Below are 26670 nucleotides of genomic sequence, written 5' to 3'. Positions count from 1 at the left end.
AATAAGGTAAAAACTGTTTAAGAAATGAAGCGAATAGCTATGTAATTCATATTTCTGAAGAATAATTGGTTTAAAGGTTGAGATGAGTGATCATTCACTTTTCACTTATCAATACTGTGATTATCACCAAAACAACATTGAAACTTTCGAAATGTCTCAAAATTAAACAATAAATTATTTAATTTTAATGCTTTTAGTTTACCTTCACTTTGTGTTGTATAATTGTTGCTACTTTTTTCTTTTCTCAGAAAACCGCTCAAAATTTGATTCACATTCCTGCATATATTTCTATAATATCCTTATCATTACTCATATTTCATAACAATACCTTATCATCATTTGAGATCAATTTGAAATCTTTTCATAATTAGCAATAATTTTAAAGCTTAAAAAATTTTTTTGAATAATTAATGAGACATATCTGTTTTGATATAAAAGATGTTGCAACGGATTTGAATAATTGAGAATTCCCATCGTATTATTGGTTGAGATGTATTACATACAGTTTCATATCAGTTTTGATATAAAAATTTTACTAACCTAGGTGAATGGTATACTTTTTAAAAGATTTTAAAATATTGAAATTATAATTATAATTACACTTATAATTACATTTACAGTGCTTCCCTAACATTCCACATCTTTTGAAGGTCTCGTTAAACAAGTTAATTCTTCTGTTTAATAATTACTACTTTGGAATCGTTGCGTTCGTTTAAATTCCATGAGACTGAGATTTTCGTAACGGGCAGATGCTAATGCGTGCACGTTAAGTGCCGTGGATGCTAGACGTACTTCGCGATCGGTGTTAGACGTACTTTCCTTTTTGGATTTCTGCAGTGAATTTCTTCTGAACTTTCTGGATGGCTTATGCTTATAAGATTTGACATCCGTAACTTTTTTTATGCTTATATTTCTTATGTCATAACTTGCTTTTTGATAATAATTATACGATACTTTCGCTCCCTTCAGTGTACTATGTTGTTCAATGTAGTATTTTTTACTTGATTAGATGTCGGATATGTTATATATGGGACGGATTCTCATGACCTCTACCATCATCAAAATATTCATTGTTAACTCTTTGTTACTTAAAAGTCATAAAAGATGCCATAAAGATTAGTTTACAATGGACATTTTGATCATGACAGAATACAGGAATTAAATTATAGCGTACTACATTGCAGCAATTCATTCTTGATGGCTGAAGTCTATTTGAGTAATTTCCGGAATGCAGTAAATGCGCAGGAAGTTGCCAAACAAATTTGTTCTGTTGTGGAAGCCAACGATATTCATGCATTCGCTCAATTTCTATCAGAACCATCGGTAAAAGCACTGCAAGACGACCAAAATTATTGCAAATATTACAATTTATTGTGTCTTTTTGCTTACGGCAAGTAAATTTATTTTTTAATTTCAAGAATAGTAATGGAGATAAGATAAATTTATGAGTAATATAAGGTCAATAAAAACTAGTCATAATGGAATTGATGCAGATTCGAAATACTGATGGTCTAACCAACAGCTAGATTAAATTTAGGAGTATTTTAACAACCACCACTTACCAAATTGTCTAGGTTTTGGTGCTTGCGAACTTGTCTGTATTTAATCAAGCTATCATATGTTGGTTACATCATCTCTTTCGAGCAGAAAGATATCTGAGTAGGTATTTATTATTGGTTCGGTGTCAGCTATCCACGTTGCTTTCTGAATAACTCATCTTGTCCCATTTCAACACATAAAACAAGGAGAAATATCTGAATGATATATTTTATATCATTTATATTCAGCTAATCCATTGAACAAACGAGGATCTATAGCGTTTAGGGACATACAAAGATGCCGTTGAACGTAAGGACGATTTGCCTGATCTGAATGAGACAATGTTAAGGAAAATTCGGCAGTTATCGTTGGTAACGATGTGCACTCGTTCAAAAATTTTCTTGATTGAAGATGCGATGCGTGAGTTGCAAATCACTGATCTGCAAGAATTCCAACGTCTCTTCATTTCTGCCATATATGATGGTATTATTCAGGTTTTTTTTTTTTTTTGCTTATTTCTTTACTGACAATCTTATAATGGAAGTGACATCTGTTTTGGCCGTTCCACTAGTAGTTCTGGTGGTTGTTAGAAAATTCGAAATGCCGCTGAGATTCATATTACGTCTTCACTTATGTTGTGTCAAGATACTGTAGAATTATTCTTTATCTTTGAATACTAATTAAACAGAGAAGTCAGAAGTCATGCGTACGCTCTCACTGGTTTTAAGTTTTGACGATTGTTATTAATGAAGACAGTAGAGTAAGTAAACAGTTTAACGGATGCACCGAGATCCACATAACATTATGCGTCTAGTTGAAACTAATAACTTGGTATACGCGGCATGTATCCACTTTCTTTGTTGATTTTTCACGTTTTTAATTCATGTAATCGTTGAAACTAAATATATTCAATCGCTAATTCATCTCGAGACAATTTCCGTAATTAACGTAGTGAAGGTTGAATAATATATTTTTCTAGTTTCCAATGAGTTCTTTTTTTATTGACTTCTTATATTATTTCTAGAACTGTAAACTTTATAGGGTCGACTGAATGCTCAGAGAAGTGAAGTCGAGGTTTTTTCATGGAAGAACCGAGATATTGCAGATGATGAATTAGATGATATTTGTCAAATATTACATAAATGGATACAGCGATGTACTGACATCAAAGAGGATTTGAGTCATGTAGCAAAGCTCACTGAAAAAGCTATTGCGGAAGCAAATGAACGGGAGAATAAAGTAATCTTTCAAAACTTTGAAAACAAGTTTGTGCATCAAACAAGATGGCGTAAATGAAGTGTTGGACAAGTCCTGTGACATAAAGGTGTAGATTTATACTGGTTCCATTTTCCTTAACGTCGGCTGTCTGTTTCAGAAAGCGCATGGAAAACTGTATAATAAAATACATCATAGCGCAAAATGTGAAATGAGTCTTAGCACTTCATGCTGTTTGTGTGCAACGACACATCAATTGAAATTTATCAAAATGTGCATTTTTTTTTTTGTCTTCGAACTCGAAATAGTTAGTTTACTGTCAGTTAACCACTGTCATCATTAGTTTAGGAAGGCTTCCTTAGTCACTAGATGTTTTAGTGCTTGAAATTCTTGGAAACAAGAGTCAAAGCATAGCACAGATGAAATAGAAGTCATGGAATTATTTCCCATGCGTTTACGGTCACATTTCAGTTCCTTTTTAAATGCTGTAGCTTAACCCATTTGTTATGCAGGTTGCCGAAGAAGCAAAAAAAGTGCAGAAAATGCTTGAGGAAGAAGAAGAACAACGAATGCCGAAGGAGTTTTATCGGCGTACAAAAACTCAACGCGGAAAAAAGCACTGTTAGATTTCAAGCATGTGTATTTTTAATGTAAATATAAATATATGCAGAAAATCTGAGTGATTCCATGGTTATTTGATACTCTTTCTGTTTCAGTGAAGAAAATCTAATAAATTATTTATCGTGTGCTATGCGAAATTAGAAATATCTGTACAAACCCATATAAAGTCAGATTTTTTCTTGTAACGAGAGCAAAACATGTTCTTCCATTACCTGAAAATAAACTCAGTAATTCTTTCGAGGATAATGCAGCTAACTTGCTGAACTTTAAGGACCCAAGTTTTAAAGTAGACATGTAAGTTAGAAAGAGCAACGGGACTTCTGACCCCTGGAAAGGTTGAAAACTTTGTCTAAATTAGATGTTTTTATATAAATCTTAATTGGATTTGTTTTTTCTTGGAAAACTGTAGTTTTCTAGAAGGCTAAAGACTTGTAAGAGTCAACTAAAGCCTTACATTTAATGGTAAAGAAGAATAATAAGCTATAAAGCGAAGAGTATGCATGAAAGTTCCTTGTTTCATATTTCCCCGTGCTGTAAGTAAAGTCGTTGATATGTAAAGGTTGCAAAGGGCGAAGAATTCTTGCAAAACATTAAACTGCAATAATATACATGCGAAACCAGCGCAGAATGCCGAGATGTCCGTCGAGTCGGCTTTTTTGAGTACTACAAAAACAGATTTCTCATACAACTTTTGTCCGTATAAAAAAAAAAAATATATGGAATTCTTCTATTAAATGTTACACTGGTTACATAAATAATAGAATAAGATGGGAAAAACAGTACGCGGATCTGAAAATGTTTTACCGTTGAACTTGCTTATCGCAGCGAGAAGTACAAGAAACATTGTAGGTAGCAACAATTGTGGTGTCTCTCTCCTAATGTATATCTGCAAATATTAAAAAGAAAAGAAAAAAAATGAGTAACGACAGCTACAATGCTGTAAACAAAGATCTTATTACATTAATAATTCCTGCAAAACGGCAAAAATTTCAAAACTTACTTTCATGAATGGATCTGTTATACCGCAGCGTTCCAAAAGTACCGACAATTCACCGAGAAATGTTGCATCACATTCACCACGATGTCCACGAATATCACTAATAACACCTCTGAATAAACGTGTTTTCTTCTGAAGCAATAATGACTGAGAAACATTAAAGACGATTGAGATGTTCTCCGAATAAAGATTCTAGAGGAAATCAGATTTTTTTTAGAAGGTTTACCAAATTTCTTTAGAAAATCCTCCAGAATGTTTTCTTTAAAATTTTCTAGTAAGAATCGGCTAAGGAAATTCAGAACTCGTTAAATGTTGCAACTGCACTGAAGATATTCGATGAATGTTGTCGTAATGCTGACTGATTAACAGATAATATTTGTTGCCGCAATAGTTGTAATTGACCAATCTGAAATTATGTTGTTATGTTAACTCATTCGACGTTTAAATACATAAAAATCGAGTAGGGAATAGCAAACTTAGAAGCGAGATAATCACTCTGATTCTCCGGCATAAATAGCTTTTTTCTTAATTAGTGCATGATAAATCAGTGGAGAACACGCAACATCACTGAAGCGAAATGTCATTGTAATAAAATAGCACATTAAAAGACAGTTTCTCAGACGAATATTAGCAGTCGATTCCTCAAAAATCGAAATGATAATGGAGTAGAACAAAACATGCCTTACTGACAGTCCTAATAAATCGTGATGAATTTGGTAAGAATTTTGACAAAGCACAATCGAAGATTTTCAGTCTTCCAGCAACTACCACAGTTTTCACCAATGTAATGTCATTTAACAGTGAAGTCATCACAGGACATAATATTTCCGAAAGTTGTTCAAATAAGGTATACAAATATTTCACAATGTGAAATGATGTAATCCGATCGAGTCCATATAGAGCCATCGGTGAAAGTGCTTCCTAAAAAGGATGAAGTTTTCTCGTATTGTCCAAATATAATTGAAAATAAGAAATAAATATCTGAAATTACAGATGCACTAAGCAAAAATACTTCTCTTAACCCAATTTAACACAAATATTTATCGACAACATAATAATGCCAACTGATTAGTATACCACCATTTTATTCAGGAAAGATGACAGAAAACTTCAAATAACAGAAATTTTGCAATGTTTTTTTTTTTTTTTTTTTTTTTTTTTTAGAATTTCATTGGTCTTGAACATAATTGGTTAGGTTTGGTTCAAATAATAGACATTAAATTTATAATGGCTTATTTCAAATTACTTGTATAGCATTCAGAGATTCGCCTGACAAGACTGTTTTCTTAGTTTTTAAATCACACCACATTCTCATCGAATTTACAAAATATGATGATCTGAAAACAATTATTAAATCACAGCCCAAAAATAAAATTCAGTTTTGAAAAGTTTTGAATTTGGAAACTAATTTTTACATCTTCAAAAATTTCTTTAAATCTAATTTTTGTGACTGCTCTATAAACCAAGGTACAATCACTTTACTTTGGATCTGATGCATTCAAAATTCTGCTAAACAAGCGATGTAGAGGAGTTAATGATCCTTCAAATGCTGGAATATTTGGAATTGGTGCTGACCTGGACTGATATAAGCTTTCTTCCTCAGTGATCTGCAATGTGTTGCTCTAGTTATCAACTTTAATCAGTAAAATGAAAAGTCTATCTTGAAAGGAGATCCTACTTTTCATCGTACTTTTCGAACATCAAACATACTGAATTCATTAAAACACTTAGAAATTTTCTGTCAGAATTAACGAAAAAACAAACGGGATGTTGTAAAAAGGCGTTACATTCTTTCTCGATCATATAACCAATTACACGAGCTAATTCGTTGTGCCATATTACAGCTCCATTGATAGCAATATGTTCACACATGTAAACAAAAGCTCCACGTAAGTGAGCAAACTGGTTTTTCAATTTAATTAAAAAATCATCCAAAAGCAAATCGGAAGCTAATTGCGATCGTAACGTTGCACATATTTCAGTTACTAATTCTCTGAAATGAAACATTTCTCTTTTATCAAGTGTATAAATAATTTATTCCCACAGTCATCAACTGATAACATCTAAAAAGGGTGACACTATTAATTTCCAGCAATAAGTCCGTAAATACAAACTTTCTAATTCCATCTAGAAAAAGATTTGATGGATCCACTCGAAGTGACCCAAGTGATGTTAGCTGCATAGTTGAAATACCAGAAGAAAGCATTGAGACTGCATGTGTAATAGCTGCAAGCTGCAAACGACGTTCTGAATCCGCAAATTGACGAACATCAGTTTTATTGATAGAACATCCTTGCGGAGGGCTCAAAAGACTAGCTACCTTATCCAGCAGTGTAAACAGCGAACGTGGGACAGCCTGCAGATAAAGTTTTCTATTTCAAAAAATCTAACCTTAAAATTTCAAATTTGATTTTTGTTTAAACTTCATTTTCACAAATTCATGTTCATTCATCAGTTTCACAAAAAATAATGCAAATATAAGTGAAAAAAACATGCACAGTAGTTTTCAGATCTCTGAATGTGATAAAATTTCAAAACTAATTACATTAAAAGCAGTAAATGTAATAGTCGAAAAATATATGAAGGGAACATAAATATATGAAAAAGCAACCACTCGTACCTGAAGAATTTTGCGCAATCTTGCTTCAATCAAGCGCGAATAACAAATTGATATAGACGATATCCTCTCTGGTGTATTAAGGCGTTCCAATGTTAAATTAATTGAGTTCGCCATTTTGACAAACACTGAACGTACGGGAAGTGGATTGACTATTACCAGACTTTTCATATTTTCAGCCCATCTATAACACAAATGTTCAATTAGGAATGAATTTGAGAGAAAACTTTCTTAAAATAATTAGTTTAGCACTTTCCATTTGAGGATTCATATGAATTTCTAAAACAGCGACGAATAAAAAAACATTATTTTAAGCATAAGTTCAAAAAAAAAAAAAAAATCAAAAACCAAAGTTCAAGAACTTCAATAAAAACAAAGTGATTATTAATAAAATACAATTAAAATTAAGAGAATACTGGTCAATCATTGCCCATCCATATGAGAAATTTGTTGCTGATTCTATTTTTTTCAAAAATGCTTCATCCAGCATGCAATAGTGCGATAGCGTAGTTAATAAATTTTGGGCACTTTGCAGATACTGCGATACAGCAACTATTCCAGACAGATCATGCATATCGCTCACCTGTACATTCAAATTATAATAAGTTGAATTTGAGTGCATGATCACATATAAATGCACTCCTTGAGTGAATAGTTTCAAATGTTATCTTGTAAAAAAAATTTTCGTAGCAAATATTTATCGCCAGTTAGAAGCAACGTCCCTCCAATCACAACTTATTGCCAAAAAACGATGACATATAACAAAAACTAGAAATATGGCTGTAAACATGAGAAGCACGGAACCTACGAAATGATGTGCAGAAGAAAGGTATTCATCAAATTATATAAAAGTTAGAAGGAAGGAGAAATGCAAAAACCTGATCTAATCGGTTTTTCAATTCTGAAATCAAGGAAGACGCATCTGCGTTAAAAATATCTAATTCCTCGATAGTTTTCATCAGCAACAAAAGCCACGACCTTAACTTCTCTGCAAACGATCATCTTCTCTTGTAACTCAAGCCTTCACAGAAACAGTGTTGAATTAAAAGATCAATCTATATATTGAACTAATTAATTAGAAGATAAAGACGAAGCACAATAGGTCAAAATATAATAATACCATTTTTCTTGATCCTTTGCAAAGGTAATTCGTTTGCAAACAGTTCAGCTACTTGCGTGACATGATCACAGACTTCGTCTTTAAGCTTTCGGACATTTTTTTCTTTATTGTTTAAAAGCGATCGAGCGACCTAAAAATCCGAAGAGAAGCTCCAATAAAATTACTTAATATATATAAAACAAAAATCTAAAGATCAGATCAACTACGAAAGATTCGAATATTTCCTTTCAAAACTAACACCTTATTGTTAAGGAAAAATATTTACAAACAATGAATCCCAGTATATAGAAAACAATGGCTTAAAATTGCTTTACAAAGAACATAATCAATTTGGAAAGATGTTGAAATAAATTTGTCAAAATGTTCACAGCTTGCCAAAAGTACCGAAAATTTCTTACTTCTTTATAGCTATATTCAAAGGCTGAAACTTCGAGCAGTTTACTAAACAGATCAAGCGAACACGACGAAATTTGACTATTGACAATATCATAAAGCTGTCCGGAACGTTTGCAGCACTTTTCGGGCTTATCTGGATGAATAAAAGAAAACTTGGTGTGTATGAAACACTCCTATACACATGGGTTTTATGAGAATGATTAAAATACAAAATAAGATTTAAATACGCATCGATAAAATGGTAGCAATAAGACTTACAGGCATGCAACATAGCCCATTGGAGGTGTTTATTTGAAGTAGCTATTAGATCAGCAAATAAAATAACATCGGCTACTGATAACTTGGCAGTGTGTGGGAAAGACGCCGCTTTCAAAGCAGATATATGGCTAGCAGTTAAGTGTTTTACTATTTGTGCACTAATTGCATGCTGCAGTGCACTATTTGCTGCTCTATAATGATCCCAAGCATCCATCATATTTATCACTATTCCCATATGCAAATGCACCACCTAAAAATTAACTAATTTCATATTTCCGAATGAGCTTTTCCAATTCTAAAAAACGATGTAACCTGCAAATGAGGAAAACTTGTCCAAAACAAAAGTCCTAAGTAGCTACGCATGATATGTGTTCATATCTTAAGGAAAACAACAATGAGGAATAAGTGAGATCATCTTTTTTCTTTGAATCTTACGGAAATAAAAATCAAAAACGTTATTTTTTATAACTTAAATTCCCACATTCTATCCATAAGACGATATCACTTATCATTATTATATCTTTGTTAAATATAAAATTTAAATTTACTTTCCTGAAAACATACCCATTCTTCAGCGTAAAATGTATCTACAATATGGCGCATAACAACATGGTCTGAATGTAATACTGTAGGAAGAAAGAAAAGACAGACAGAAAGAAATGATCGTTGATAACATGAAGCACGAATGCCTCGTCGAGAAAGTTCATGTGGTATAAATTCGTCCTGAAAAAAAAAAAAAAAAAAAAAAAAAACTGATCACATCAGCAAAACGAATTGACTACAAGAACGGAAACTAAAATCCGTATAAATGAATCAGATAGTATTAATAGTAATCAAATGGTAAGCCTCATCACTGTAACTAACAAATAATTTTTTCAAAGCTTCAAACCACATTACTAAATGAATGGATTTTCAAATGGAGTATATGATCTCAAATCATATCAATTTTCATCAAATAGTTGCCGAAAATACAATAAAAGAAGCATCATATATAATCGAGACTTCTGTAATATCTGAGAGACAAACATTCATTTTTATATTTAATTGACACTCTTTTAAACAGTGATAATAACTTGCGAAACTCGAATTTTTCCAATACTCCTAAAATCCTTGTCATAGTCAAATCTTATAGTACTATTGTCAAGGAAATAATTTTGTATACCTCATCAGGAAACAAAACGTCTGTGTATAATACCACAAGTATATTGCAGACAAAAGCTTTATTTAATGGTAATCTTCTGAAAAATAAGAGATGGAAATATATATATATATATGTCAGCTCACGAAGGTTTCAAATAAAAACAGTACAATTATCAATTATACGATAATACTATAACGATAATACTACAACTGCACAACAGCGGCTTCTTAATTTGATGTCACATGTAAAAGAAATAACGAAGTGGAAAAAGAATAACAAGAAATAGTCGAAGATTCTAATGGCTTACCCGAAAAGCTCTTCTCGACTGGACGCTACCTTCAAAACATCAACTAGAAGATCGAATCGTTCACTGCTCGAAGGGCTGAAATCTTTAGATTTCTTAAAATATTCTTAGAATATGGAAGTCTGCATAAAAATTCATTTAACTCATATCGTCTTTATTTCATCAACATATAATTTAATTTATGCCACATAGAACTACTTCATCAACCTAGTATTTACATTACCGTAACTCTGACCAAAGATCTCATTCACGTACTTGCTTCTATAGTGTGCAACAAACAATCTTTGCTTCACTTCATTAGCAAATTTCTCATCCAACGCCAACAAAATGAGGCCTGCGATAAAGAGTGCTTCTGCCTGAAAATTATTTATATTTAGATACTGAAATAACTTTGAAGTGGAATTGTTAAACTTTTTGAAATCATAAGTGCAGTTCAGTAAAGGAAAATATAATTCAAGCTTAAAAAGAAAAAACTCGAAAAAGTTTTAGCTCAAAACAAAGAAAAACGATATTGAGAAATCGGATGACGAACCTCATGTTGACATAATATCAGAAAAGCTGCTGTTCGACGCACTGAAAAGGCGTCATGACTAGATCGATTATTTTCTGAATATCTACAAAAAATAAGGGTAAGAAGCAATAACAAATAATGCAGTTAACAATTAAAGTTAACAATGAACTAATAACTGTGTTGACTTCCCAGATGATTGCTCCATCATCAAACAAGTTTTCCCATACCTCGAAAAGGAAAATCACAGACATTTAACTGCTACAAACAGAAATGTCACTAACGTTCTTAAAAAATCATTCGAGAAATGAAGATGAAATATATAAGAACTCACTCAATTAAATCAGCAAAAAAATGAGCTATAGCATCGAAAAGAGCACCGAACCGTTTAATATGTCTTTCAAATATGAATAAATATTCGTCTTCCAGTTGTGTTCCTTGCTGAAAATATTTTTTTAATAAAAAACCAAAATAAGACTTCTAAGGAAGAGTAAAAATAAGATCTCTACAATAAAAAGTAGCCGACCTCATGTGAATCAATATAGCGATCGATAATAGAAAGGTCATCAAAATATGAAAAATCAATAATGAATGGTTTGAAGCGACTACGAGTCGGATTCTTGAAATCATCCGGAACACAATCAACCAAACGAAATATTTCAGCAAGAATAGCATAACCTGTTTCTATCAACTCCTTCAGATAGTTTATTCCAAATATGTTTCCAACATTACTCATCTAAAGTAAAAATACTAGTCCTTTCTCACAGAGCAAGGAATCAAAAAATGAGCCCTGTCATACTTGCTCACTTAATTTATTAAACGTTATAGGAATTCTTTACTCAAAATTCATCGTCGAGTTTATTGTAAAAAGTATTAACTTAATAAAATGATAAACTCCTTCACTGCAGCATGTAGTTGTTGGCTCACACACAGGAACCAAAATTTAAATTCAAATCACAAAAACACAAACGGATTTTGAAGCATTTATTCTAGGCATTCATGACAATTATTAAATTAAATTAATTTTAAGATAAAGCAAAAACAATTCCTTTATAAATCAATGAAATCAAATGATTCTTAATATCACTTGAACTTATAGGAAAAATTGATTTGGAAAATAAACTTGTAGGAAAAAGTGGGTTTTAGAAGTCAATACAACGTCCTTTCCGTTCCCAATCGCCAAAACGGGTCGGTTCCGGTCCCGCTGGCCCACCAATTTCTCCGGTTATCGGGTTGACGCCTAAAGTGAGCACTTCTTCTATTGATTCACATGAAAATTAGAAATGATGCAATGAATGTAAACAACTGCACCGCGGTCATCAAAATACTTAAAAATTTAGAAAAAGTAGCAAACACCCATATGATGCATCAAATCCTCCTAAGAAACCAATCTTAGTCAATTATCTTCCACTCGCGAAATTAGAATGGATACCTCCGGGATGCTTTGGGAGATATGGGTCTTCATAAGGCTTATCCTCCTTTCCCGTTCCCAGCTCATGATCCATCTTGCCTCGTGGTGTTTTCTTCTGAATCTCAATCTCCTTTTCATTTATAGTACCTCCTTCAAATCTACAAAAACGTTGCTGATTGCAAAATATTTGCATAAGGCCCCGACCACGAACTACTCGCAACATCTGAAAAATTATTTTGCCACACAGTACAATGAAATAGATAACACTTAAGATTGCATTAGAAGTGCACTCATACATACAAACTATAGCACATGCAGATGCTTATGTGGCTATAGACTGTGCACAATCATATTTGCATATACGTTTACCAGAATACGAGTTACACGTAACGCAAAGAAATGATGTTTCCGTGAAAATACTGTGGATATGGCCACATATGATATACAGATGGAAATGAAAATAATTCCCTCACTGATAATTTGAAAGAAATAAAGACATTCCTGCTACTGTGGCAAAAAAGATTTATGCATAATTTTAACAGACAAGATCAAGCACGAGGTATTCTGAGCAATATGGACATAATTTAAAAATTTGAATGCTTTAAAGAAATAATGGATACGGAGTACAGGGCATATAGACAAAGGTAAAGAAACTATAAAAATATATTTCTTCTTTCAGTATCATTCGTAAAAAGAAAACTTCAACTATTTTCCTTCAGCTGAATCTGAAAATAACTGATGCAGATTAAATGACAAATGTTACTGAAAGACTGAAAGAAATGAAGAATGAATTACAGAAACAAATCTTTTACAATATTGTTGCCATAATGTAACAAAAAATGAACAGAAAAATTCCGCAGTTCAACTACAACACTGAATGGTACCGAAAATTTTTTCATTTTTTGAAACATAATCTGTGATAGCTTGCAACAGTTCAGTCCAAAATGAAGCATCGTCAATACAGAGATCACTTGAGAAGAAAACCTAAAACAAGAAATAAACTACTTTCTTTCATAATAATTAAAAATCTGCAAAATCTGCCGTCTTTAACAATTGCATTTTTTCAAAATTTGAAATAAAAATTTAAAGGAACTTATATGTTATCCTCATGATTCCGGAACTTATATATTATCCTCATGATTCCAGAACTATCAAAATATAAAAAAAAAAAAAAAAAAAACACTCTCTTCTGCCTCTGATGTCTTCTGTACGTCGAACAGAATTATGAATTTTTATGACAAATTCACAACAACAATTTTCTAATCTAAGCCATGGAAAGATCTCCGAAAAATTAGTTTCTTCTTGTTACTTGCATCCTATACGAGATTGCAATTCCTGTGCATGTTCACAAAGTTCTTTGTAACCATCGTTCTCCTTTCATTCTTTATAACTATCGCTTTTGCTTCCACGTCACCATCGATGCTCAGTTCAAACTGTCGCTCCTGACGAGCTGACACTCATATTGTTAAACTTGCACAATTGCCGAACTATACCGCATAATTCAGGTCGAATGTATCGAATGTATCCTCACTCTATCGATCCATCTTTTAGATGTCCTCCTTTTTTGATGGTAAATTCCATTTCCAGCGCAGCTTCTTCTGATCCTCCTTTTGTTGACTGAACGTATTGCTGCAATTATACTACCTCACGATCAGCGTTGCACTTTGATCCTTGCCTGAATTTTAGCGTGTCGTTTTACGACTGGTTGTTGTCCACTTGTATAAATGTGAATCGCATGTATTTATTCTTTCGCTTCGTTGACCTGTTCAAAACTACCCACTATTTGACCATAGTAGCATTTCTATACACAACTAATTACATCTCTTCGGCATAAGCTACCATTACTTTTTTATAACCGATTTCAATGAAATCTCTCACAAATGATAAATAGATTTATGCAAGAAATTTACATTAAAGCCAGAAATTTAAGTGAGAATTATCTTTGGCATATCACTAACGAGACATACCTGCTTGCTGGGGAATAGTTTATTAAGTTTAGTTGCAAAACTATCTATTAAATAATTTGGTTTTGGTGATTCGATAAGATTCATTCCTCGGAAATTCTGTGCAAAACATAAGGTATCTAAGCGATTTTTGCTGCCTATCCAAATGAAGATACATCCGTTCATTATAATACTGATGAAACCAATCAAGTGCTTCGCGACAGTTAATTCAGCCTTATGAAAACACATGCTAATCAACCTTAAACACATAGAAATAACCGAGTAGAAAAAAAATCAGAATTTCTCTATGGAAAGCAACATTAAACACATCATGTCAACCGTTTCTTCTAGAAGATAGCAATTTTCGTCAGATAATATGCGACAGTATTATCTTGATAAACCATTACGGAAGAGATATGAACATTTCCGAAATCAATTATTTTATGATAAATCACCTCCCAAGTCTTGCAAATAAATGCATCATTGCTTCGAACATTAAAAACTACAATGAAATTTAAGCTAGATACTATCTAAGGAAATACTTTATTTTTACAATATTTAGCAGATCCTTTTTTTGGCAACACAAATAACCGCATATTCTCCAAATATCAAATCACCAATGAAAAAGATAAACAATCGTTTATCAAAAAATCGAAATTCATCCTAAAAAATAAGACTTCGCATAAAACAACGAAAAAAAAAAGCAAAACGAAACAAACCATATCTATGGATAAAGATAACAAGTGGCAGAAAATCAAACGAACAAGCAATAAATAAAGAAATTTTCATACGTCAGCAGCTGCAATTATTAAAATCATCAATAATTTTAGTTTCAGTACTGGAAAATACAAATAAATTATAAACAATGCTTTTAACACTTAACATAAAAATAGAAACGATAAAGCAATAAATCATAAGCAATAATATCAAAATGGTCAAATAAAGAGGTACTCTACAAGAAGCTTTGGAGTAAGTGCACAGAAAAATACTTCTCAAAGTTCTCAAAGTTGAAGTAGTGAAGGAGACTTATAATTTAAAAAATCATTAAAACAAATTATATTTTCAACGTGTTATGACGAGATGGGGATACTGAAAACTGTAAATTCATTAGAAAAGAAAAGACTTTCAAGAAAGACTAAAAGACTTCCAAGCATTTAACTCGACAGAAGAGAACACACAAATTTTGGTGTGTTTTGCAAAAATTTTTAAGAAAAACTGTGTTTTGTCACAAATGAGAAATATAATTTATTTTTTGGTTATTTTGTTATCCAAAGCTTTCCAGTCCATCAATTTTCCCAATTCCACAAATGTTATCGTAATTCATCTTTGTACTTCCAGCCTTCGCCTTCTTTAACAAACAAAGTAGGATGATAAACAATTCGCTGATCCTAAAATGCAACAATAATTTTAAAAAGATTTTCCTCATCCAAAATTTTAAAAAGATTCATGTAATTTACACAGAAAAAGAAAAAAAAAAAAAGTGCTAAATTATATAAATTTTTGAATACCTGTCGCTTCTTAGCTTCCTCACGCTGCCTTTGCTCAATCCATCTCTTTGCATTAGTAGCAAGTTGTATATTATTTTTTTGCAAAGCAACCGTAACATGTCTCCATAAACGGCGTGATTCTCTATCACCTTGTTTTGCTACAGGTTCGCATTCCCAGAATTTAAAAGACATTAGAGTATTGTTGAAGATTTAGACATTTTGAAAACAGTCGTTGAACAAAAGTTATACTACTATCCATTTCGCTTTTTAGAACAAAAACTTTTTTCGAAAAAAAAAAGCAAATTTTGGTGTATTGATTCAAGATACATGAAAATATTGCTGAACATTTTGATATCTTGTTCAATCCAAAAATAATAAAAAATTAAACCTTTTTCGCTTCAGGATATTGCTTAACATCAACAAATAAATATTCGCTACCATTCAGAGGTTTCGCAGTTATCACACCATTCCATTCACCCTTTATTATAAGAAGGGGTTTTTTAAAGCCTGAACGATAAATATTTCCATTTATACGATGTGCTTTTCCACCGAAAAAAGGCTTTGTTAGAAAATCAATTTCAGCCGAATATCCCGTTTTGACACAGTTAACTGTGACCTGAAATGGTGCCACAACTATTAGAATAAGTTGAGCAATCAAATCTACAATCAGGTTCAATTTAACGAACAAATTCACTTATACCAAAAGACTTACTTTCCCGCCGAGTTCAATCCATGGAGTACTCATAATTGAACGTCCATAACCATTTGGGAATGTTAAAACATACTCCTCACCATAATCATGCAGCTTCACTGTTCCCCAACCAATGTTAGTGACTCCTTAAAGTCACTGTTAATGGTGACTAGAAAAAGGAACACATCGCTGGTAAGGAAATTAAATTCGAAATTTCATACAATATTAGGGATAAAAGATCCTACTAGCAATCTTTTATTCACTGAAAATAATTTTTCTTTCAAACGATCAAACCCTAAATGCTCGTAAAAATAATTCTTAAGCGGCTTAATAGATTTCGAATAATTACCAATAGAAAGGCCCAAGAACGAAGACTTCGTCCAAATATGTCCTGTAAATGAAACCCGTTTAACAGGATGTTCGGCATAAAAAGCTGAGACAGGTGGGTGGTGGCTGACCTGTTCCGCAATAAACGTTAAGTCATTTCTGTCTGAACCAGGAAAAGGACCACGTTTGGTGAGCTGTTTAGTTCTTTTCATGCCAGGTATTTTCCATCGACCTACAAAAAATGAAGCCGGTTCCCTTCTATTGAGTAAGACTGTTATTAGCAAAATAATTTCCGATCCAATAAAAAGAGAATTTTCAAAAAGAAAACAGAACTAAATTTCTGAATTCCGGGCAGTTATAAAACTTCGTACTTAAAATAATAAAATAAAACTACTAACATCGAAAGGTTTCTCCAAGAATAGGATTATATGGCTTTTTAGCTACACCACTTTTACGAGCAGCATAAAAAGCTCCCATGTAGTAACGGACCACAGAGACGAAGCGTTCTTCCGGCGATGATGCATCAGCACAACCGACGAAACTGTCTGGGTGTGCAAAGAAATCAGCATACATTTCCAGAAGTGAGCGACGTTCGAGAATAAATGTTGGCAGTGTCACTTTGGTTAAATCCATTCCAACACTTACCTGGATATTTAGGTTACTGATTTCAAAAAGCTACTCTAATATCACGATAAGGAATGATAAACTATTTGCAGTAAAACGTTAACTTCAAAACGTGATGATATACGTAGCAATTCTACCCATGAAGTGTGCTGGTAAATCATCATAAAGTAGTGGTGTGGAAAATGCTTATTGGACATCCTAGACTTTGTCGAATTTAAAAAAGACAACAGAGTATCTTACTAATTGAGTATCAGGCTTATTCCTCACCCCACATTAGTTTATACCGGCAATATGCTGATTTTGTAGAACTGTTATTTACAAAAAGCGGAGGAATAAAGCGATGCCACAAAAAAATAAACTAATGGTATGAAAATAAACTCGACTGAAAGTGAGAGAGTGCCTCATTTATTTCATAAATCTCGACTGTTTCTGAATAGGTTCTATAGAAATTGAAAAAAAATACCGATTATAAAATGCAGGTGAAATCAAAATTTCAAATGGTAAGGGTAGTTTTACTTGTCCGATCCATAATTAGTATTCAAAATCGAAAAGTACCTGTGAAAGAAGATGCATAAGCACAGACCCATGCTGTTGTTGTACATTACCAACATCGAATTCCTCTGCATCTTCGTAAGCAGCGTCAAAATCCGCATTCGCATCCGCAAAATCCGGTTCTTGGATGGACTTCTTTCGTGTCTGAGAAATTTTCCTGCCAGGATTACGATTACTGTTATGTCCAGGATTGTTGCCATTTCCAGGATTGTCGATGTCATTTGAATTATCATCACTTTGTGAAAATTTATCATCATCGCTTGGAGTTTCAGCATCGAAAAATTCATCTTCACTACTTGAATATGACAATGGAGGAACTATAACTTTCGCCTGAAAACTGGTAGCAACAATAATTCTATAGTAATTTTCTTCGAATAAAAGACTTCGGAATAGCTTAAAAACAACACTGAGTGAAATATTATCTCCAAAGTTCAAATTCTATTTTCTATTTCGTTCATTTATTTTAATTGTAACAAGGTAATTAGATGGCTACTAAATTCGGCTCCCGAATAATTTTCGAATCTGTAAAGTAATTTATTACATTACTATCTTACTACATTTTATCCACACTTTGATTCAAATGCAAACAGAAACCCACTAAAATTCAATTAGTGTGTCCAATTGGATTGATGGCACAAGGTATGGGGAGAATAATAAATCGAACTCTAATAGGACCGCATTCGGTAAAGCCATGTTGGCTAAAGAACAAATTACTTCACCTCGAAAGTAAAATATAAACCTCAGAAATCTCGGATCCTTCACCATTCACATTTAAACCCAATATTGAAGCACCCTCTAAATGACTTCTAGCCATTTGTAGCAATATTACTGCATGCTTCACCGTATCCAGCAAGCGATTCGCTGATTTAACCAAATCATCAACTGTTTTCTTCATTTCAGTATTTGCTGAAGTAGACAATCCTTCCAATTCTCGGACCTATAGTAGTTAATCTGATCAACGTTTTTATTTACACCTAAATGAGATTATTCCTACCAAAATTGCAAGTCAAATAGAGTTTGAATAAGAAATAAATCGATAGAATAAAACATTATCAGCCATATAACTTTTACTATGCACTATGCTACACTCTTAAAATCTAGTACTCACCACAAATGGACAAACATTGTTTGTTACTTGAATCAATTTCCAAAGAACATGGCGATACCTCATTGATCATATCTTGCAAATGTTTGTCTGCTTCAATAGCTTTTGCTTTTAAAACTGCTGGTGAATTTAACGAAGTTACACGATAATAACCACTCTGTTCATGGATAACGGCCTCCAAAGCACGAATCCAGCTGTTGCGTTCACTTTCATCTCGACCCTAAAACAAGTAGATTTTTTATTGATTTACCGAACTGTATTTCCAAGCATTCTAGACTATAATACTGGAAAATCGATCTTTCCAATAATTTAATTAACAGTAATAAAATGATGCCATTTTAAATGATAAAGTCCATTCTAATTGTGAGAAGTTTTAGAGAAATAATATAGTTTTATACCAATATTTCACAAATCTGAATCCAGAATTTACATTCCTCTTTAACTTAACATACATACTGTATATAACTATGGTGTGGTCATTTTACAGTTTAAATATTAAAATACGCTTTTGTAATTAATTTTGCGCAAAAATTCATCAGCAAAATTAATAAAACTTTCAATTAATCATGGTTCTAATTGAATTTAAGAATTAAAATCAAATTTTCTTTCAAATTTAAATTTTGAATTTTTTAAAAATCTTAAAATTTGTCAGTCGATTTTTAATCCTAAAGATGACTTAATTACAAAAGCGTTTTTCAATATTTAAACTATAAAATGACCACACCATATATGACTCGCTCTGCTGCAATGCATACAACATAATCAATTAAGTTTAAAATACTGCTATTTTAGTAGTTTTGGCACTTAATTAAAATTAAAATTGATAATTTAGAACCAATTTCGTTGTTTAATGTAAGAAAACTGTTAAAATTTTAAAATTTTTAAAAAATTCAAAATTTAAATTTGAAATAAAATTTAATTTTAATTCTTAAATTGAAATAAAACCATGATCAAATTGAAAGCTTTATTAATTTTGCTGATGAATTTTCGCGCAAAATTCTTCGATAACTTAAGATTTTACTGTATCAAAGTGTCAACATTTGTCATTACCTACTGTATCTATTCACACGTTACTGTATCTGTGTATGTCTACTCTACACGTATGTATGTATGTTTGTATGTACATATCAGGTAATTAATAATTTCATAATTAACTTAATTTAAACAAATAAGCACAAAAATGCTAGTATTTACTGTTTATTGTTATTACATATATCTGTGCTAATTATAACAGTAACGATTATATCTCAAATAATTAAGCCATATGAATATAATTCAACTTGATGGAGCATACTTTTGTCGCTCAACTTTTACAAGAAAAAGACCGCTAATCATCATACGCAATTCAGAGACAACTATTTGTTCTTCTTAATCGTAATAATACAATGTTTGCCATTTATCTTACATCAACGTAATAAATATACGGATATACTTTGTAATGTTATACTAAAGATATTTAGGCTAATTAGTTTTTTTCACTCTCATATCTAACCTGTAAATGAAATGTTATGCCGTCAACAGTGACCGTAAACAAGGAATTATTTTCACCATCGATACCGATAACAGCACCACGAAGACGTATGCAACCACGTTGTTGCCCTTTCATCATTTTCTCTCTAGAAGTGTAATAATGAAGCGCATCATCCCTCAAAATGAACCATCTGTATTGCCATCCATGAACGACGTTCGTCCACTTTGATAGTGGACCTTCCATCCTGAACGTCTTCTGCAATGACAATTTTTTCCTATTAATTTAAGTGAAATATTTGATAAAATCAGTTTCTTATACAGATATAAAAAACATAAAATGAAGATGAATAATAACAGGAGCACCTGAAATCGTTCGAAAGATCAATAACCGATATCCAAAACAATGGGCAAGGAATTCATACAGCATTGACAAATGTGTAAGCATTGCAAAGTGAAAAAATACTAAACAGAAATAAAAAAACATAAAAATTTTGTCTATAACTTATGGGAATATGCAAATTTTATCTTGTTACTTTATAAATTTGGTTTAGTGAATCGGAGAGCAGTCAAAGAGTTCCTATTGTTCCCAAAGTCTGCAAACCCAAAATTTTATTCCAAATTTGGAAGCAAATCAAGAGTCGCCATAAAACTTGCATAAAATTTGGGTGAATAAATATGAATTTTCAATTTCAAAAAGTTATAAAATGGAGTTACTTCAGTTTTCCGAAAGCTCAGACTGAAGTTTATAGTTAGAATAATTAAAAGCAGTCCACATTATATTTCGACTTCAAATCAATTAATTCTCATCCGTACTTCCATATACAAGAAAGGAAAACATATGTATGCAAACAAAAATAGCAGCAGCTGTAATGAAGTTTAATTAAAAGCTATAAATAATGGCATTTTTTAAACCAGTAGCTTTTTCCCTACACAAAAAAGTTCTTGCTGAATGAGTTTGAAAAAGATCTTCGCTTAAAATACAATTGTCAGTGAAAAAGTGGATACTGAAAAACTGAACAGCAGAAAGTGAACTATTTGGAATTATGGACAAAGATACCTGAGTTCATTCATAAACCTTTTTCCGAACAACTGGTATTTTCGGGTGATGTAATATACATACTGATAGTGAGAATAAAATTCAAAATGTCATGCATATATAAAGAAAGTTAATAAAAGTTAAAGCTATAACAAAATAATCATTGAAACGGTAATCCACAAAGAACTCATCGTTCCGACTCTTGCCAACACTTTAAATTTGTCGTAACAAAACAATTAATGAAGCGATTTAACTTAAACCCCTTTTAATTTGTTCTTCTATACAGAGTTTGTGATACAATGAGTGAATAAAGAAAGATGTATGAATGTTAACTTCATAATACAATCGTAACTTTTCTACAGAAGGAAGGATAGCATGAGCAAGCGTTATATGGAACGTATCCACGTAAGCTAACGCTTACACGCATTAACTCAACTCGTGAATACTTTACACAAGTACTCGTGTATGAAAGACATTAACGATATCAAACGTCATACCTGTCGCTACTACGAACCATCTTTTAATTTCACGGACCGTGTTAATGCTGGCGTGTGAAATTTAATTTCCATTGCTTGATCTTCGACCTGATGATTTATTATCAGTTCAGCTATCACTGATTATTTTGTTAAAGTTCAAAAGTTTTTTTGAAGCTTGCTAAAATTAAGATGAATGTTTCTTTTGCTAACCTTTTCTTCGAATTAATTTAAAAGAAGAAAAAAATTAAAATTTTTTCCGAAATATTAAGTATTGGTCTCCACCGTTCTATCTCTTATTCCATCGATTACATTAAAATAGTTTTCTGGTTTTAGATATTAAACTTGTGGTGTGATATGGTTTAGTTAAGTTATCTCCACAACTTTTTCTTTCTACTCTCTTGATTTTTCTGTAATTCAAGATAACTTAACATGTTTTGTTTCTGCTTGCAATGATTTTACTGCAGTAGTAATTCGTTGACAGTTGTAAAATTTTATTATAACTGCATATTTTGTCAATACAGCTTGTGATACCACATAACGGTGTACTAACGGTGACATTTTGGTATGAAAAGTAATAGTAAAACTTTAGGTTTTCAACAAATCTGCTTTATAATTATCTCATTTTAATAAATAAAGAACTATTTTCTTTCCTTCTTTTTTAACAAAATAAATGATTGATTGTTAGGAAAGAAGGAAACAGAAAGCGCAACTATGTGCTTTTCGTGAGATTGTTTGAAATAATTTTTGATTTTTATTTTTTATACCTATTTTTATTTCTTGAAGGAGCGAACAATCTCTTTTCTCTTTTTATGCAAAATTAACAGTATTTAATTGTGTGTTCATGGAAAATATTAGTGAATGCATTATATCACGAGAACTGTTTTTTTTTTTTTTTTTTTTTTCACTCTCTCTCGCTATTTCTCTAATGTATATGTTTTTATGAATTTGATTTTTTGCTGTGTTATAGTGAATCTGATTTTGAAAATGAAAGTGGATTAGAGGAAAAGGAAACTTTTGTTAAGTGTAAATGTAAAATATGTTTGATCCATCTATGTCTTGCTTTGGAAATCAACAGAAGGAGAAGTGTTACGTGTTGCTACATGCGAAGTCCTATCTTTAATAATATCTTAAGTCTTTTTTACAGTCTATATTTAATTTTGAAAATGGTTTGCACAAATGTTTCTCTTTTATTATTTTACAACTTTATCATTTAAAACATTTGATAAGTGATATAAATATCGACATGTCAAACTTCAAGGAAAAAAAAAATGCATCGAAGCATGCTTCGGTCGAAAATTTTCGTAGTTTTCGGATTTTCCGTGATTGATACTTTGTCAAGTTTCAAAAATACAAACGAAATACATTTTTTTTCTTTAAATGTCAGGTGAAAATGAATTCATGTTATTGGTGAAATGATTCAAAAAGTTCAAAGCAACGTATGGCGAGAAGTACGCCGTCATTTGCGAGCGTCACGAGCTTATACTGATGCACAGCTTCGGTCTAGCGAACAATCCTGTACCGTTGCAGATGGAGCAGTCGCTCGAATCGACATCGCACATTTACCTGCTAATCATCCTACAGAAGATTATTATGCAGCTGCAAAATGTCTTTCATCTGAGGCCTTCCTTTTTGGTTGACTATTTTTCTTTTCTAATTCTTTTGATATAAAAGAAATAAAGTTAAGTTCGAAAAGATATGTCTGTTACTGGTTTCAGTTAAGTAAGGAATTGAGCGAAGTGAAAGATTTTTCCCGAAAAAGTAGAGATTTTTATAGTTTTCCTCTAACTATCAGAAATTAGCTTTACGAATTATAGTTCATAAATAAAAACTCTTGAATTAGTTTCATTGGTAAATTTAGGATTTGTATCATCGCAGTGCTTTTTTAGGTGTATTTGATGGACATGGTGGTAATTCTTGCAGCCGTTATATTTCAACACGGTTATTTGATTACATATCTGCTTCTATATTGAAACAACATATTGTCACTGATTTACCCATCAGAGACAGATTACACTGGTTTTTTACGAATGGTGACTTACTAGATGAAATGTACAGGTATGAAACTTCGTTTTCCTGTTCCTTTTAAAAAATTTGCGCAGTTCTTTTTTTCTTTTCTTGCTTTTAAATCGATTACTTTGAAATCGGTTTTCGTATGATTTTCAGAGTCTAGAAATCTAAAAAAAATACTTCTACTATAATACTATAATGAGAGTGTACTATAATGCAAATACTAAATGTTGAAAAATACATTCATGTTTTAGAGAAAACCATTTGAAAAACATCGAAAATTTTTACAACGAAGCAGTGAGCGACTCGACGATGACAACAGTGAGGAAGGCACTAGAACTCTCGTTTTGTGCATGTGACAGTGATTTGTCTACTAATGCACTGGACGAAAGGCACAGTGAATTGTCAAAGTGAGTTAAATTTTAAGCTTTCCATTTCGATTCTTCACTTGTTTTAATTAGGCTTCTCCATAAATGCATAGATCATGAAGTGATCAACAGTAGGGCAGAAAAAAAAGGTAATAGTGATAGTGTGTATTTAAGGTTAAATTTTTTCTGGAAATGATGCTTAATGATGTATTTTTTATGAAATAGAGAAAAAAATAGAAATATTTTGTAATTCATGAAGTAGAGCTAAATTTCAATATTGGATAAGAAATTTCCAACTTAATTTTGGAAAATCTTCGAAGAGATTTATTAAAGGCAGTATACTGGAATGGTGATGGCAGGCTCCTGTGCAGTTGTAGCTCACATTCGTGGTGTAAATTTGCATGTGGCAAATGTTGGTGACAGTGCGGCAGTGCTAGGATTATATAGCCAAGGTGTTATCTCAGCTATGCCTCTTTCGAAGCCACATTGTGTTGATAATGCTGATGAGGTAGATCTGTTTCGCTTTTGTTTCCAAAAAAAATTGATAGGATGAAGTTTTAACTGGAATTTCTAAAGGAAGGCAAAAATTTTCATGCTAATGAAATGGTGATCACAGTACGCTAAAGGCTTAGAAATGGAAGTTCGACTTGTAAGTTGTTCTAGTCAAGTAATTTGATCACGGTCTTTGCACTAAATATACTTGTACTGAATAGTAAGTCGTAATTTATTTTTAAACATTAAATAACCAGTACTAAATAGGAAGTTGTAACTTATTTTTAAATGGAATCAATTTAGTTTAAGTTTCATTTACTCACTCACAGGGCGATCCATTTTTAGGTACAGCGAATTAGAGACGCTCACCCACATAGCGAAACGAACAATTTGATAGTCGGCGGTCGGCTTTTTGGTGAATTGTTTCCTTTCAGGGCATTTGGTGATGTTAGATACAAATGGTCAGCTGAGCTACAAAAGGATATACTTGGTGCCAAGAGTCATTCCCTGCCTTATGGAATGGACTCACCGCCCTACCTTAGCTCTTTACCAGAAGTAAGCGCATAAATTAATGTTAATGCATAACAGTTGTAGGTTGTGTCGGTGAGAATGACGCTTAAGGAATAATTGTTAACGGGTCTTGCAAAAGAATATATAGCATTTATTATTTTTTTTTTTTTTAATGGATTATTGAAAATAAGATTTGAAGTCTCAACTTCAACAATTGTATTATAGGTTTTGTACCATAAATTGACTCCTAATGATCATTTTATGGTACTTGCTACGGATGGTCTTTGGGATTTCCTTGACCCTGACACAGTGGTGCGGCTAGTATTCGATCATACACTGGGCATGCAAACCCTCACTTCGTATGCACCTTTTACAGGAACTATATTGTCACAGGTGCTTGAATTTTGCTTTCTCCACGTATTACTTTTTTCCTTGGTTGAATATTGAACTCACAAAACCATAGAATAATCTGAGGCGATGTTTATATATATATATATACTGTTAGATTATATGGTGAAAATTTAAATAGTTTGAATAGTACCATTTCTTAAGTTTTATTCCAGGTTCACGAAGACTTGAAGCAACGGTTGCACAGAACAAGTAAGAAACCACTGGATGAAAACAGTGCTACTCATCTACTTCGACATGCTTTAGGTGGTCCTGGAGAGGTTTCGGCTCAGTATCTACGACTGATTGAAATGCTACAGTTACCGCCTGATGTAACACGTAGGTACAGAGATGACATCACTATTATTGTTATACATTTCAACCAAAAATATCTTCATCATCCAGGAATGCCTCAAGGCTCAAAAATCGATGTTTCTAATAACTTCTATTTAGAATGAACTTGAACTTTATTTCGATTTTTTTTTTTTTTTTTGATGTTGATGGACTCATTTTCTCTTCCACTGCTTACCGAAGCATTGTATTCTTTTTGATAAAGATTTAAGACTCTTAATTTTAAAAACTTGCTTTGATGAAAACCAAACTTCATATGAATTTCTAGATTTGAATTTTGTCATAACTGCTGACCGATATTCATCACTTGATAATTTTGTGTTGAAATGACGCTACATTAGTTTAGGAAATGAACTTCATATGAAGCTCTTTTAGATTTAAAACTTGCGAAGTTTTAAATTTACATACTGCCGAGATCCTAGTCATTCACTATGAACTCTTCTCTTCCGGTGTTATGTCTCTATTTATCCATGCAACGCACCACTGTCAAATAAACAATTTATCATTTGCTGTTTTTAGTGTTCTTCAATGTCTCTATAATTTTTTCTTTATGTAGTGATGCAGCGAAAATGAAAGTTACTGCTCTTCTTTGCTGAACCACTATAATCGCTTGTGACTATATTTGATATTCACTTTTACTCCACTGATAAATATTTGTCATCTGAACAAAAGAATCACAGATGGTTGTTTGGTATTTATAATGCTCAGTACTTTAAT

The 26670-nt window shown here is 32.2% G+C and overlaps 5 protein-coding genes across 5 annotated transcripts; 2 read left to right on the top strand and 3 right to left on the bottom strand.

Moving 5' to 3' along the window:
- Positions 1 to 1197: 1197 nt before the first annotated feature.
- Positions 1198 to 3380, top strand: Bm12813 (Uncharacterized protein; the record flags this gene model as incomplete). Its single annotated transcript, XM_043080172.1, has 4 exons — positions 1198 to 1375; positions 1825 to 2033; positions 2581 to 2778; positions 3267 to 3380. 4 exons carry the CDS (start codon positions 1198 to 1200, stop codon positions 3378 to 3380), a joined length of 699 nt encoding a protein of 232 aa, XP_042936106.1.
- Positions 3381 to 3542: 162 nt separating this feature from the next.
- Bm5581 (Protein KIAA0196, putative) lies at positions 3543 to 11452 on the bottom strand (the record flags this gene model as incomplete). Its single annotated transcript, XM_001899811.2, has 23 exons — positions 3543 to 3587; positions 3830 to 4038; positions 4180 to 4261; positions 4376 to 4484; positions 4675 to 4778; positions 5063 to 5293; positions 5619 to 5709; positions 5855 to 5979; positions 6137 to 6365; positions 6487 to 6728; positions 6993 to 7173; positions 7406 to 7572; positions 7868 to 7977; positions 8110 to 8239; positions 8508 to 8638; positions 8764 to 9013; positions 9328 to 9486; positions 9926 to 10001; positions 10212 to 10286; positions 10464 to 10564; positions 10741 to 10822; positions 11051 to 11157; positions 11243 to 11452. 23 exons carry the CDS (start codon positions 11450 to 11452, stop codon positions 3543 to 3545), a joined length of 3246 nt encoding a protein of 1081 aa, XP_001899846.2.
- Positions 11453 to 11858: 406 nt separating this feature from the next.
- On the bottom strand, positions 11859 to 12350 carry Bm6139 (CG7224, putative; the record flags this gene model as incomplete). The annotated part of the gene is made up of 2 exons (XM_001899810.2): positions 11859 to 11956; positions 12149 to 12350. 2 exons carry the CDS (start codon positions 12348 to 12350, stop codon positions 11859 to 11861), a joined length of 300 nt encoding a protein of 99 aa, XP_001899845.1.
- A 3030-nt stretch (positions 12351 to 15380) lies between these two features.
- On the bottom strand, positions 15381 to 20570 carry Bma-obr-4 (Oxysterol binding protein, putative; the record flags this gene model as incomplete). Its single annotated transcript, XM_001902504.2, has 10 exons — positions 15381 to 15458; positions 15579 to 15715; positions 15996 to 16173; positions 16270 to 16394; positions 16598 to 16807; positions 16974 to 17220; positions 17755 to 18081; positions 18491 to 18688; positions 18918 to 19076; positions 20349 to 20570. 10 exons carry the CDS (start codon positions 20568 to 20570, stop codon positions 15381 to 15383), a joined length of 1881 nt encoding a protein of 626 aa, XP_001902539.2.
- A 2680-nt stretch (positions 20571 to 23250) lies between these two features.
- Bma-pdp-1 (Protein phosphatase 2C containing protein) lies at positions 23251 to 26060 on the top strand (the record flags this gene model as incomplete). The annotated part of the gene is made up of 7 exons (XM_001902505.1): positions 23251 to 23470; positions 23725 to 23893; positions 24100 to 24255; positions 24547 to 24721; positions 25051 to 25260; positions 25441 to 25608; positions 25779 to 26060. 7 exons carry the CDS (start codon positions 23251 to 23253, stop codon positions 26058 to 26060), a joined length of 1380 nt encoding a protein of 459 aa, XP_001902540.1.
- Positions 26061 to 26670: the final 610 nt, after the last annotated feature.

Source organism: Brugia malayi, assembly GCF_000002995.4.
Source record: "Brugia malayi strain FR3 genome assembly, contig: Bm_v4_Chr3_scaffold_001, whole genome shotgun sequence".
Classification (NCBI taxonomy): domain Eukaryota; kingdom Metazoa; phylum Nematoda; class Chromadorea; order Rhabditida; family Onchocercidae; genus Brugia; species Brugia malayi.
The sequence above is the reverse complement of the archived record's forward strand: the minus strand, read 5'-3'. Positions and strand labels throughout refer to the sequence as shown.